Here is a 13,720-nt window from a genome sequence, read left to right as displayed (position 1 = left end):
TCTTAAGAAGCAAGACACCATCCAGTACAAAGCAGTTCACTTGATTGGTGTCCCATCAATCACCCTAAATATCCATTCCTTCTATCATGAATGCATATTTCCATGTGCTGTGAAAGGTCTCATTTAAATCTGCTTCCACCATCCCATCAGGCAAAATGCTCCATATTTTCTTCCCAATCCCTGTTTATATCTCCTATCTTTACCTTACATATACAGTATTGTCCCCGGCAATAGAAATTTCTGCTAAGGGTAATAGGTTCTCACTTGCAAATCTCTCATAAATTTGGATGAATCATTTGGGTCATCCTGCAGTTTCTTTCAAAGAAAACAAGCCTAGCCTCTCCAGTCTCTGCTCATTTCTAAAACTGTTCAGGTCAGGCAATGTTCCGGTAAATTGCTTTTCTGCAATTGTATTGCTCCCATAATCACTGAAACTATACACAGTAATGTATTGTATAGTTGTACCATAATCTTTGTGCTGTTGTATTTTGTGCCCAGCTAATAAAAGTAGCTATACTATATGCCCTCTGAATCAGATTTTCTACCTCTGGCATCTTCAGAAATTCTTTGACACCACCTTGTCAGGTATTTCCCCTGTACTTTTTGGCTACTAAGTCCTTACGGAGAGAAATGGGACAATTTCCTTTTGTTTTCAAGCATTTCTGTCTTTTTTTTTGAGACGTAAATATATGTACTTTTCAAAATTTGAATTCTGAACTACCAAGGAAGGTGAGCAAATCCCTGACTTTTTCCTCGTATTCCCATATGCTGCCTGAAACACTTTGCCCCCAAATAATTAGGTTTCAGCATTTCTCTATCATTTGCCTTCCAATGCATCCAATACAATCCATCAAGAATTGGATTTTAGAAATATTAATAAGATGGTTGTTTGGATTTAAGGGAAACTGGGAACTCCTTTCATTTAGGAGTTTATGTTATGTAATAACATAATCCAAACCACTGAAATCAAATTTAGTATTTTACCTTCATTCACTGTGCTCAGTAATATATAATTATTTAAAAATTCTTGTTCATTTTTCTCTAATACAGGATCCAGGTCAATGATCAAATTGTGGAAGTGGATGGAATCAGCTTGGTTGGAGTTACCCAAAGCTTTGCTGCTACTGTTCTGCGAACAACTAAAGGCAAAGTTAGGTAAGGAATGTTTCATTTAGCCATTATGATATCCTGTTGCACAGCATCTCTAAGCTAAAATATATTTTGACTTGGAATATTTCATGTTTCGGCCAAAATCAAGACAACTTGGAGTGATGAGCATTCAATCTCCGATAATATTAATTTGGCATTGATGAATTTCAAGCAGTTCAAATATGATATGTAAAGTAGTATAATAACTTGGAGGAAAAACATTTCTTCTTAAGTTACTTGATTATAGTCTTGTCACTGATAATGACAAATGAACAGTGGTTTGAAATTGAACAGAAAATCATATGTTCTGTAGGTTTCTAATTGGCCGGGAGAAACCGGGACAGAGCAGTGAAGTTTCTCAACTCATCAGTCAAACTCTAGAACAAGAACGACATCAAAGAGAGCTACTTGAACAGCACTATGTTCAATATGATGCAGATGATGATGAGGTAAAAGTGCAGTTCTTAAATTGGCATTTTACTGGAACAAATATTTCTCATTTGCTTCATGAACTTGTTAATCCTAATTTTTCCAACGGAGTTATGGTCTTGTTCAGGTTTCATACATAATTAAGCACACCTAGAACCAGAGAGCAGGATTCCAGTTGCCTCAGAGTAAATTAGAACTTAATTTCTATTTTCAGAATTTGATTTGAATACACAGAAACATTAACTTCATATGGCCTTGCATAGCATTCAGTTAACAATATTTGATGATAGTACATTTACACACATGCTTTAACAATTAGAGGTTGAATTAAAGGTATTATACCTTCTCAGCTAACTCTTGAAATAACAATGGGATAATTGAAATAGCACAGAGAGGCAAATTGTATTCGATCTGGAAAAGTGGAGGCATGTATAACTACGGATGCTGAAACTTGGAAGGAAAAATAAACTGTTGGAAGAAAAGGTGCCACTTGACCCACTGAATTCATCTAGCAGTTTGTCATTTTGCTCAGTCTGGAGGAGTCCAGGTTAATGCAATTGGGGAGCATAGACATGACAAGAGATGCCTGATAGTTTGTAGAATACTAAGACTTCTAGAGAAAGAGGGAATTTGAATTCATGTACACAGACCCCTGAAGATGGAAGGAGTGGCTGATAGAGTGGATAAGAAAATGTGGGATGTTAACCTTCGTCAGTCAAGGCAAAGAATATTAGAGCAAAAAAATCATGTTTTTGCTGCTTAAAATACTAATTGTACCATATCTACAATGTGGTTTACAGTTCTGGTTGCCACTACAGGATTGATATGTTTGAGTAAAGGAAAAAAAAACAGGAGATTTAAAAGGCTGTTTTCAAGCTGGAAAAGTACAATTATGGAAAGCTGGTGTTGTTTCTTTGGAGATAGGCAAGTGAGGGGAATTGAAATGAGATGTACAAAAGTATGAGAGTCTTTGTCGAGTGAACTGGCAATATCTCTTTCTTTTGGCAGATGGTTTAATAACTAAGTGCTGGGCTACAGTCAATAAACAGGATCCTGACGTGGTTATTTGCATTGTTCAGATGATCTGAGGCTGAATGGAGAGCCATTGAGATCATATCTGTGGTAGACCTCTCATGGCAATAGGCAAAATGCAGTGGGTCTGGGTCCTTCCTGAGTCAGGTGTTGATTCTAGCCATGACCAAGCTCTCAAAGCATTTCATCACCGTAAATGAGAGCACAACTGGATGTTGCTAAATGAATGTTAGAAATTTGATCATTTTATAATTTGGAATTTTAATGAAATTGAATGAAAATTTTAAGTGGAAGTGACAATAATAAGAACAGATCTAGTATTTTAACCTGTGGATAACAACAGCAAAAGTATATACTATTGTTAAAAAAGGATATAGTGCTGTCCCAGCGTATATGATGAATAAACCCTCCTTGGGCTTCCAGCCAGGTATAGGTATTGATTATAACTGATGCTTCAATGACAAACTCTGCTATCTTCATGTACCTAGCTGGAAGCCTGAGAAGAGTTTATTCGATATAACATTGTAATCTGTAACTTTATATTCATTTTACAGTCAAATAAGGGATTAATTCAGATTCATTGAAGTTTGAAAGGCTACACTGTGAGCAGTACCAAGCGTGCCTAAAAATGAATTAAAATTAAGTGTTTGAGGATAGTCAACAAGTCCATATCCCTATGTGGAGAGAAAAAGAATTAACCATTCAAATAATTGACCTTTCATTGAACTAACAAAAAGGAAAAACAGTAGTTTTAAGTTGTCGAGAGTTGGAGAGGTAGGGGAAACAAATGTATCGGTGGAAAGGCTAGAGACCGAAGTCATGCAGGTGACATATTTGGTGCCATTCTTACAAGACAGGAAAGTAACTGCCTATTAATTATAGCTAATCTGCCCGGATGATGAAAATAAAGGAAGCTGAAGTACCTAAAAATAAGATGCTATTCTGGGTGAAGCTGTGACGTAGGATTATAAGTGTATTGAAATGCACAAACAACATATAATGGACAGCTAAGCAATCACCTGGCCAAAAAATCAAAACAAAGTTCTGTCTTTCAACCATATCTAGCTATGAATAATATTGGAAAAATTAAACAGCTAATTAAAAGCAAAGACACTCGTCTAGCATTCACATGTTGTGCCTGTCATTGAAGTGTTCGAAAACAATATTCAGCTAAAAAAGACTAATGGATCATCTACCTTGGCATTCTTCTGACATTCCCACCACCACAGAAGCCAAACTTCAACAAATTCCATTCAGTCCATGCGATATCATAAGACCATAAGAAATAGGAGCAGAATTAGGCCTTCTGGCCCATCGAGTCTACTCCACCATTCAATCATGACTGATCCTTTTTCCTTCTCCTCCTCAACCCCAGTTCCCAGTCTTCCCCCGTAACTTTTGTTGCCATGTCCAATAAAGAATCTTATCAATCTCTGCCTTAAATACACCCAACAACCTGGCCTCCACAGCTGCACGTGGCAACAAGTTCCACAAGTTCATCACCCTTCGGCTAAAGAAATTTCTCTGCATCTGTTTTGAGAGGGCGCCCCTCTATCCTGAGGCTGTGCTGTCTTATCCTAGACTCTCCCAGCATGAGAAACATATCTACTTTCCATATCTACTCTGTCTAGGTCTTTCAACATTCGAAAGGTTTCAGTGAGATCCCTTGCTGCACAAGCAAGAATATTGGCGAGCAGATTGTCCTTGTGTTTGGAAAAATTAGAAAAAATGTTTTAAAGTATTAAGCACTCTCTGTAAGCTTGGGAGGACCTCTACCTCTATCAGGATACCCTTCATCGTTCTTCTTTGTTCTAGGAAAAAAAATCTTATCTCTGTACTTATCCAAAGGTATTTTTAATGCTGCTTATTGTACCTCCTCAACTACTTCCTTCAGCAGTTCATTCCACCCTTTGGCTGAAGAAGTTGCCCCTCAAGTCCATTTTAAGCAGGAGTTCCCAACCTTTTTTTAATGTCATGGACCAATACCATTAACCAAAGGACCTGTGGATTCCAGATTGGGAACCCCAATTTTTAAGTCGTTCTCTTCTCATAGAACATAGAACAGTACAGCACAGGAACAGGCCCTTCAGCCCACAGTATTGTACCGAACCCATTAAATTAGTCATCAAATGGCCAACACTGATCTGCCTACACAATGTCCATATCATTCTATTTCCCTCACATTCATGTGCCTATCTAAACATCTATTTAAAGTCCCCAGTGTTTCTTCCTCTACCACTACCCCAGGCAGCCACTACCACACACCCACCACTCTCTGTGTTTTAAGAAAAAAAATTGCCCCTCATGTCTCCTTTGTACTTACCCCGTCACCTTAAATACATGCCTTCTGGTATTAGATATTGTCTGTCTACTGTATCTATGCCTTTCATAATCTTATGAACCTCAATGAGATCTCCCCTCAGCCTTTGCCACTCCAGAGAAAACAACCTAAGTTTATCCAAACTCTCAAATTAGCATGTTCTCTAATCCAGACAGCATTTTGTAAATCTCTTCCGCACCCTTTTCAAATCCTCGACATCCTTCCTATAATGAGGCAAGCAGCTATACTATAGATATAGCCTAACTAGAGTTATATAATGTTGCAACATAACTTCTTGACTTTTAAATCAATGCCTAGACTAATAAAGGCAAGCATACCATATGCCTTCTTAACCACTCCATCAACCTGTTTAGTCACTTTCAGGCAGCTATGTGCTTGGATCCCCAAGATCCCTCTGCTCATCAACACTGTTAAGCCCTTAACAGTGTACTGTCTCTTTACATTTGACCTACCAAGTACAACACTTTACATTTGGCATCTTCACTTTATATCGGCGATTGCCGATTATGTCGTCTCTGATCTGGGCCGACACTTACGTGCTGGGTGGCACCTAATCAATTAGCTTGTTTATTTTGGCTTTTTTCTTAAAGATGTGCTGGGTGCGTTCTGGCTACTGCTGTATTCTTCACGGCCCAGAGATTTGGGACCACTGTTCTAATTGACTTATCACTGCATTCGTGCAAAGAAAATACGTGCTGTGTGTTTAGTATTAAATTTGTTAGAAAAGTCCCTCTAGAAATGAAATTGAGTGTATTAGCCGCTTACAAGTGACTTATCACCTATATTCTGGTCGCGTTTAACACCCCCCCCCCCCCCGGGTCGGCCAGTCCACAAGAATATTGTCAATATATGATGTAAGTACATATTTTAATGTCACATTTGCTGCATATACCCAACTTGGTTTACAGATTAGACAAAAATCACTAAACAAAGTATTACATACACCCTTGGAGGTCGACGGGGTGCGGGGGGGTGGAATATGGGGTTGCAGGAGCCAGGGTGCTACCTCCCTGAAATGGTGAGGCTACCTCCCTGAAATGAGTTTTTGCAGGGTGGGATGTCTGGGAGTGACACTTGCAATTTTCCATTCCTCCTGAACCATTCCAGAATCCAGTGATTCTTGAAAGATCATTAGTAATGCCTCCACAATCTCTTCAGCTACCTTATTCAGAACCCTAGGATGAAGTCCATTTGATCCAGATGACTTATCTAACTTCAGCCCTTTCAGTTTCCCAAGCACAATCTCCTTAGTAATAGCAACTGCACTCACTTCTGCCACCTGATACACTCGAATTCCAGGCGTACTGGTAGTGTATTCCACAGTGAAGAACGATGCAAAATACATATCAATTTTGTTCAACACTTCTTTGTCCCTTATTAGTACCTCTCTAGCGTCATTTTCCAGCAGCTCACTATCCACTCTCGCCTCTCTTTTACTCTTTATATATCTGAGTAAAACACTTGGTATCCTCTTTGATATTTTTAGCCAGATTACCTTCATATTTCATCTTATATCTCCTTATTTTTTTAAGTTGCCTTCTGTTGGTTATTAAAAGCTTCCCAATCCTCTAATTTCCTACTATTTTTTGCTGTATTATATGCCCTCTCTTTTGCTTTTGTTCTGCTTTTTATTGTTCCCTTGTCAGCCATAGTTGCTTTATCCTCCCTTTAGAACAGTGGTCCCCAACCACCGGGCTGCAAAGCATGTGCTACTGGGCGCGAGGAAACAATATGATTTGGCGATAGGAGTCAGCTGCACCTTTCCTCATTCCCTGTCACGGCCTCTGTTGAGCCATTACGCATGTGAGGTCATTACCCGCGCATCATCCATGTCAGCGCGGGAAGGAGATCAACTCCTCGAGCTTGCAAATGACGACGGGCTGAAAAGTATGTTTGACATAACATCTCTGCCGGCATTCTGGATCAAAATCAAGGCTAAATATTCTGAGATAGCCACGAAAGCACTGAAAACGTTGCTTCCATTTCCAACATATTTCTGCGAAGCAGGGTTTTCTGCAATGAATGCAACGAAAATTAAATGGCGGAATAGACTGGATATACCCCCTTCGAGTATCGCCGTCTCCCATCACCACTCGATAGGACCGGCTTGTTGTAGGGAACAAGTATTCAGCCCAGGGCTCCCACTGATTCAGCGATATTGGTGTGTTGCAATGATTTTATATGTTCATATGAGGAAAATATGCACTGTGTGTTTAATATCGAAACGTTACTTAAAATGTTATGATGCTATTGACTTACTTATATAACCATATAACAATTACAGCACGGAAACAGGCCATCTCGCCCCTTCTAGTCCGTGATAAAGGCTACTCTCACCTAATCCCACCGACCTGCACTCAGCCCATGACCCTCCATTCCTTTCCTGTCCATATATCTATCCAATTTTTCTTTAATTGATAATATTGAACCTGCCTCTACCACTTCTACTGGAAGTTCATTCAATACTTACTTCAAGCTCCCCTGTCCTCCCATGATAATTGACTTATCACTATATTCATGCGAGTAAAATATGCGCTGTGTGTTTAATATTAAATTCGTTAGATAAACCCTTTTAGAAACGAAATTGAGTGTATTAGCCACTTATCACGTATTTTCTGATCGTGAATAACACACCCCCTCCCCCGAACAGAATCGCTAAAAACGGTTTGCAGGAAAAAAAATCAGCAGGTACACGCATGCGCACTGGTGCCCGCGCAAGGCTTCATGATCATTGTAGACTTTTCTGGGTAAACACAACGTATTTGACTGCTACTCTCGTCCGTTGGCAACCCTACCCCGCTCGGCCGGTCCCCAAGTACATTGTCAATATTAAACCGCAGTGCAAAAAAGGTTGGGGACCCCTGCTTTAGAACCCTTCATCTTTGGGATTGAAGTGGAGGATGGGTTAGTAAATTTGCTGATGGCACAAAGGTTGAGGGTTTTGTGAATAGTGTGGAGGGCCGTCAGAGGTTACAGCGGGACATTGATAGAATGCAAAACTGGGCTGAGAATTGGCAGCTGGAGTTCAACCCAGATACTAGTGAAGTGGTTCATTTTGGTAGGTCAAATATGATGGTAGAATATAGTATTAATGGTAAGACTCTTGACAGTGTGGAGGATCAGAGTGATCTTGGGGTCCGAGTCCATAGGACACTCAAATCTGCCGCGCAGGTTGACTCGGTGGTTAAGAAGGCATATGGTGCACTGGCCTTCATCAATCGTGGGATTGAGTGTAGGAGCTGAGAGGTAATGTTGCAGAATATAGGACCTTGGTCAGACCCCACTTGGAGTACTGTGCTCAGTTCTGGTCACCTCACTACAGGAAAGATATGGAAACCATAGAAAGGGTGCAGAGGAGATTTACAAGGATATTACATGGATTGGGGGGCATGCCTTATGAGAATTGGTTGGGTGAACTGGGCCTTTTCTCCTTGGAGTGACAGAGGATGAGCGGTGACCTGATAGAAGTATATAAGATGATGAGAGGCATTGATCGTGTGGGTAGTCAGAGGCTTTTTCCCAGGGCTGAAATAGCTAGCATGAGAGGGTACAGTTTTAAGGTGCTTGGAAGTAGGTACAGAGGAGATGTCGGGGTTAAGTTTTTTTTTATGCAGAGAGTGGTGAGTATGTGGAATGGGCTATCGGCGATGGTGGTGGAGGTGGATACGATAGGGTCTTTTAAGAGACTCCTGGATAGGTACATGGAGCTTAGAAAAATAGAGGGCTATGGGTAACCCTAGGTAATTTCAAAGGTAAGGACAACTCAGAATATTAGTCCCATGCTCATTTGGTTCCTGTCTTTGTATGTAGGCTTACCTTCTGTTTCTCCCCACAACTACTTCACTAGATGTGAAGGCATTTTAGCTCTTATCCCCCTGCAATTTTCATTTAAACCATTCAGAGCAACCCAAGCAAACCTTCCCACAAGGCTCACACATCAAAGTTGCTGGTGAACGCAGCAGGCCAGGCAGCATCTCTAGGAAGAGGTACAGTCAACGTTTCAGGCCGAGACCCTTCGTCAGGACACTTTGGCTGCTTCCCACAAGGCTGCTATTTGAGATAGTTCAGATGGAATCCATCCCATTTGTATAAGTGTGGTTACCTTCCCCGGAAGAGAGCTCAATGATCTAAAAATCTGAAACCATCCCTCCTTTACCATCTTCATTACCATGTCTTTACCTGTATTATCTTTCTAGTTCTCGCCTCTTGAGTACATCGCACGGGTAGCAATTTTCAGATCACTACCCCGAAGGTCCTGTCCTTTAATTTAGCGCCTAGCTCCCTAAATTCACTCAATACCTTTCCATTTTGTTATTGGTATCAAAGTAGACCTCAACCACTAGTTGCTCACCTTCCCTCGAAGAATGCTATGAACTTTATGCAGGATGTCGCTGACCCTGGTACCTGGGATACATGTCATCTAGGAATCTCGTTCTCATCCACAGAACCTCTTATCTATTCCCCTAACCAATGAATCCTTTGTCACTACTGCTTGCCTCTTCTCCCCCATTCTCTTCTGACTCACAGAGCCAGACTCAATGCCAGAGACCTGACTGCTATGGCTTTCCTCTACTAGGTCTATCTCCTGTCTCCTGCCTATCTTCTTTCCCTCTCTTGATGGTCACCCAGTTACCTGTGTCCTGCATCTTAGGTGTAACTCTCTCCCTTTATCTCCTGTCAGTCAACCCTTAGCCACCCAAATGACCTGGAGTTGACCTGGCTCCATTTCTCTGATGTAGTCTGTAAGAAGCTGTATCTGGATGCACTTCTTGCAGGTGTAGTAATCAGGGACACTGGAGATCTCCCTGTCTTCCCACAAGAAGAGCATTCCACTGTCCTGACATTATTCCCACTGCTGTAACTGTGCAATACAAAAGAAGTAAAATTACCAGAAGCTGACCTTAACTTTCACCTCTTCTCATTGAAACCTCTTGAGCCAGAGCCTCATTTTCCCCACTCTTAACTCTGCCCTCTCCAACAATGGCCATCCACTTAAAATTAACTTCCTTTTATTGGCCCTTGAATACTGGTATAGTGTTTAAGTTTTACAATTGCTTCTAAATATTGAAATGAAGTGAGTATCAAATAGTTAATGCATTTTGAATAGTTGATGCTTAGATTCGGACTTCCGGTAGCGCTCATGGAGTGAAGTCACGTTCTTGACTCGCTCCATTACCTCTGAGTTTTTTTTCTATGATCAGCTATACTTTAATTAACCATTAAGGTATCAACTCTTACAATACTTTGAATTAAATTGAACTCTCTGATAACTGGATGAAACTTAGATCTGCTATGTCTAAGAGCGGGAAAAACGGCAAGGATGGTAAACCTCCGGTTAAACCGAAAGGCATGGATTTTCCTCCGACTGAATCACCGGTGACTTTGAAAGCTATATCGGAGTTAATTCAGAGGGAAATTTCAACATCTGTTAGGGAGATGATTCGTACGGAAATTGCAGGTTCTGTTATGGACCTGATTCATACGGAGATCTCAATTAATCTCCAGAAAATTGCCGATTCAATCGATAAGATGCAAACATCCATTGCGGAACATCAGTCGGCTATATCTGATCTTCAAAAATCTGCGCAACAAAGTGAGCTTAAGATGGGGAAAATCGAAGAAATAATTAATGTAATGAAGAAGAAACTTGACTTTCTGACTTTTAAAAACTCTGACTTGGAATCTAGGATGCGACGGCAGAATTTACGAATGATTGGGGTGCGTGAAGCTGTTGAATCTAACAACCCCATGAAGTTTTTTTCTCAACTTTTAAAAGATGCATTCCTTACTGTATTTCCTGACCAACCACCGCTACTGGATCGTGTTCACAGAATCCCATCACACTCGTCTAGGTCAGATAGACCCAGGCATGTTATTTTACGTTTTCATTACTTTCAAGATAAGGAGAGACTGTTTCGATTCGTTCGATCTAAAGGTTTCATTGATTTTTCGGATCTTAAGTTCCGATTCGTGGAAGATTTCAGTAAACCAATCTGGGACCAACGGGTTCGCTACAGATCTGTGATGTCGGAATTCTATAAGATGGATTTAAGACCAGCGCTGCTGTACCCTGCACGTCTAAGGATTCGCATGTCAGATGGAGTCCTTTGTTTTTTTGATTCTCCATCGGATGCCCAGAGTTATCTGGATCAATTGTCACCTTCAACATCTTAATTGCTATTTTTTTTAATTATCTCCGTTGATCGGAGGCTGTGAATTGGTTGGTTTTAACTTTTTCGTGCCCTATTTGGGCAGAAAAGTTTATTTTTTTGATTTCTTAATATGGTTGCTAAACTTTCTTTTCAACTGCGTCATTTCTTTCTTTTCCCAGGGGATTTTGGGTGGTTACTTCCTGTTTGTCATCTTACGTATTTCCTGTGTGGCCTTAAATTTTGTAGTTTTTTTTAAATTTTATTTTGTTTTGCTTTTTATAACTAGTTTATGTTAATAATCTTATTTTTTCTTGTTTTTTTGTTTATTCATGGGTTTGGGGTTTATTGTGGTTTTTTTTTAATATATATATTTTCTGGCTTTTGTTCTGTTGTGTGTGTATTTTAATTGAGTTACCTTTTTTTTTACTTTTTTACTGTTTTACAATTAGCTGATCTTTTTCATATTTATACCTTTTTTGTAGGGAGCGTATACCGGAAGTCATGGGGGTAGTTTTAGCGCTTGCTTCTTTCCGGCGGGTCTGCTTTAGATTTTGCCTTGGGGTCTTGGGGCGGAGGGTGGTGGGAGGGGCTTCACGTTTTAGTTTTTTTCTCTTTGGGCTATATACATTATTGAAGTACTGGTTGCATCCTTTTTCCCGGTATCTTTTGTATGTTCTGTTTCCTCTCCGGGTTCGTGGGTTGAGCCTATCGTCAATCCCCCTCGATGTGGGTTGACTTTAGGATTTATGGAGTCTATTATTAATTTTGTCTCCTGGAATACTAACGGTCTTAATCATCCTATTAAAAGGAAAAGAGTTTTTAAAGTGTTCCGGAGACTTAAAGCACAAATTTTATTTTTACAAGAGACCCATGTACGGAGGGGGGACAGACTACATTTTTTTAAATTCTGGAAGGGTCAACAATTTCATTCGAACTCCAATGCTAAGATTCGAGGCCTCTCTATTTTTATAGATTCCTCAGTTACTTTTATACAACAGGATATTATTTCTGATCCGAATGGTAGATTTTTATTGGTTAGTGGTTTACTATTTAATAAAAAAGTAGTTTTGGTTAATGTTTATGCTCCTAATATGGATTGTCCGGAATTTTATAAATCATTGTTTAATCAGTTTCCGAATTTGAACGAGTTTTCATTGATCTGGGGCGGAGATCTTAATACCTGTTTGTCTCCAGCTTTGGACCGTTCGGCTCCTTTACGGACCTTACCTAATAAATCTGCAACTTTGATTAACTTTTTCCTTTCTGATTCTGGGTCGACGGACATTTGGCGTTTTCTGCATCCTCAGGAAAAAGATTTTTCCTTCTTTTCACATGTTCATCATTCCTATTCAAGAATTGATTATTTTTTTATTGATTCTCGTCTTATTCCTTCAGTGATTAAATGTGATTATGATTCTATAACCATTTCGGATCATGCTCCACTTAAGCTTTCTATTAAAATTATGGCCAATATACAAAATAATAGACAATGGCGTTTTAATTTGCTGTTGCTTCAGGATTCGGACTTTGTTAACTTTATGAATGAACAGATTGAGCTTTTTTTTTTACAATTAATCATACAGAGGATATCTCGGTTAACACTCTTTGGGACACTTTTAAAGCCTATATTCGTGGTCAGATTATTTCGTATTCTGCTGCTTTGAGGAAGAAACAGAAGCAGGAGGAGATGGCAATTGTGGACAAGATTAAAGAAATTGATAAGAAATATGTTATGGCTCCTTCTGAGGAGTTATACAAACAAAGAACTGAACTTCAAATGGAACACAGTTTATTACTATCGTCCTCGATTGTAAACCAATTAAAGAAAACAAGAAGTGAATTTTATGTTCACAGTTACAAAATTGGCAAGCTGCTGGCTAATCAATTGAAATCTAATTATGTTAAATCTCAAATTAATCAGATTTATGACCAAAATGATCGATTGATACTGGATCATGTGGGGATTAATCAAACCTTTTGTGATTTTTATTCTTCTTTATATCAATCAGAGTCTCCTCGAGATTCTAAATATATGAATGATTTTTTAGATAAGTTAGACTTCCCTAAGATTTCACAGGATATGTCTTCTATATTAGATACTTCCATTACTATGGATGAGATTAAGAATGTTATTTTTTCTATGAATCTGGGGAAAGCTCCTGGCCCGGATGGGTTTACCGTTGAATTTTATAAATGTTTTGCTTCTTTATTGATCCCTTGGCTCTGTAGGGTCTTTGAGGCTTCTCTGAAACTTGGTAAACTTCCTGAATCTTTTAATAGAGCGTCAATTTCTTTAATACTAAAGAAGGATAAAGACCCTGCTCAATGTGCATCTTATAGACCAATATCTTTATTAAATGTTGATTCTAAAGTTTTTTCTAAGTTATTAGCAAATAGACTAGAAAAAGTACTTCCTTCTATTATTTCGGAAGACCAAACGGGTTTTATTAAAGGTCGTTACTCTTTTTATAATATTCGTACATTGTTAAATATTGTTTATACTCCCTCACAAAATGTTCCTGAGTGTGTTATTTCTTTAGACGCCGAGAAAGCTTTTGATAGAGTAGAATGGCCCTATTTATTTAAGGTGCTTGAAATGTTTAATTTTAGCTTGAAA

At 39.3% G+C, this 13,720-nt stretch overlaps 1 protein-coding gene across 3 annotated transcripts in view; it reads left to right on the top strand.

Annotated features, from left to right (window-relative positions):
- ppp1r9a (protein phosphatase 1, regulatory subunit 9A) overlaps positions 1 to 13,720 on the top strand; it is a 262,073-nt gene that overhangs the window by 105,802 nt on the left and 142,551 nt on the right. For all 3 annotated transcript variants that reach the window (XM_063043820.1, XM_063043819.1, XM_063043818.1), the window contains exons 4-5: positions 1,051 to 1,155; positions 1,463 to 1,598. In XM_063043820.1, the coding sequence (XP_062899890.1) occupies positions 1,051 to 1,155; positions 1,463 to 1,598 (241 nt within the window). The remainder of the gene's footprint in view (positions 1 to 1,050; positions 1,156 to 1,462; positions 1,599 to 13,720) is intronic.

The sequence above is a fragment of the Mobula hypostoma genome, chromosome 3, assembly GCF_963921235.1.
Source record: "Mobula hypostoma chromosome 3, sMobHyp1.1, whole genome shotgun sequence".
In the NCBI taxonomy this organism is placed as follows: domain Eukaryota; kingdom Metazoa; phylum Chordata; class Chondrichthyes; order Myliobatiformes; family Myliobatidae; genus Mobula; species Mobula hypostoma.
This window is presented reverse-complemented; position numbering and strand designations above follow the sequence as displayed.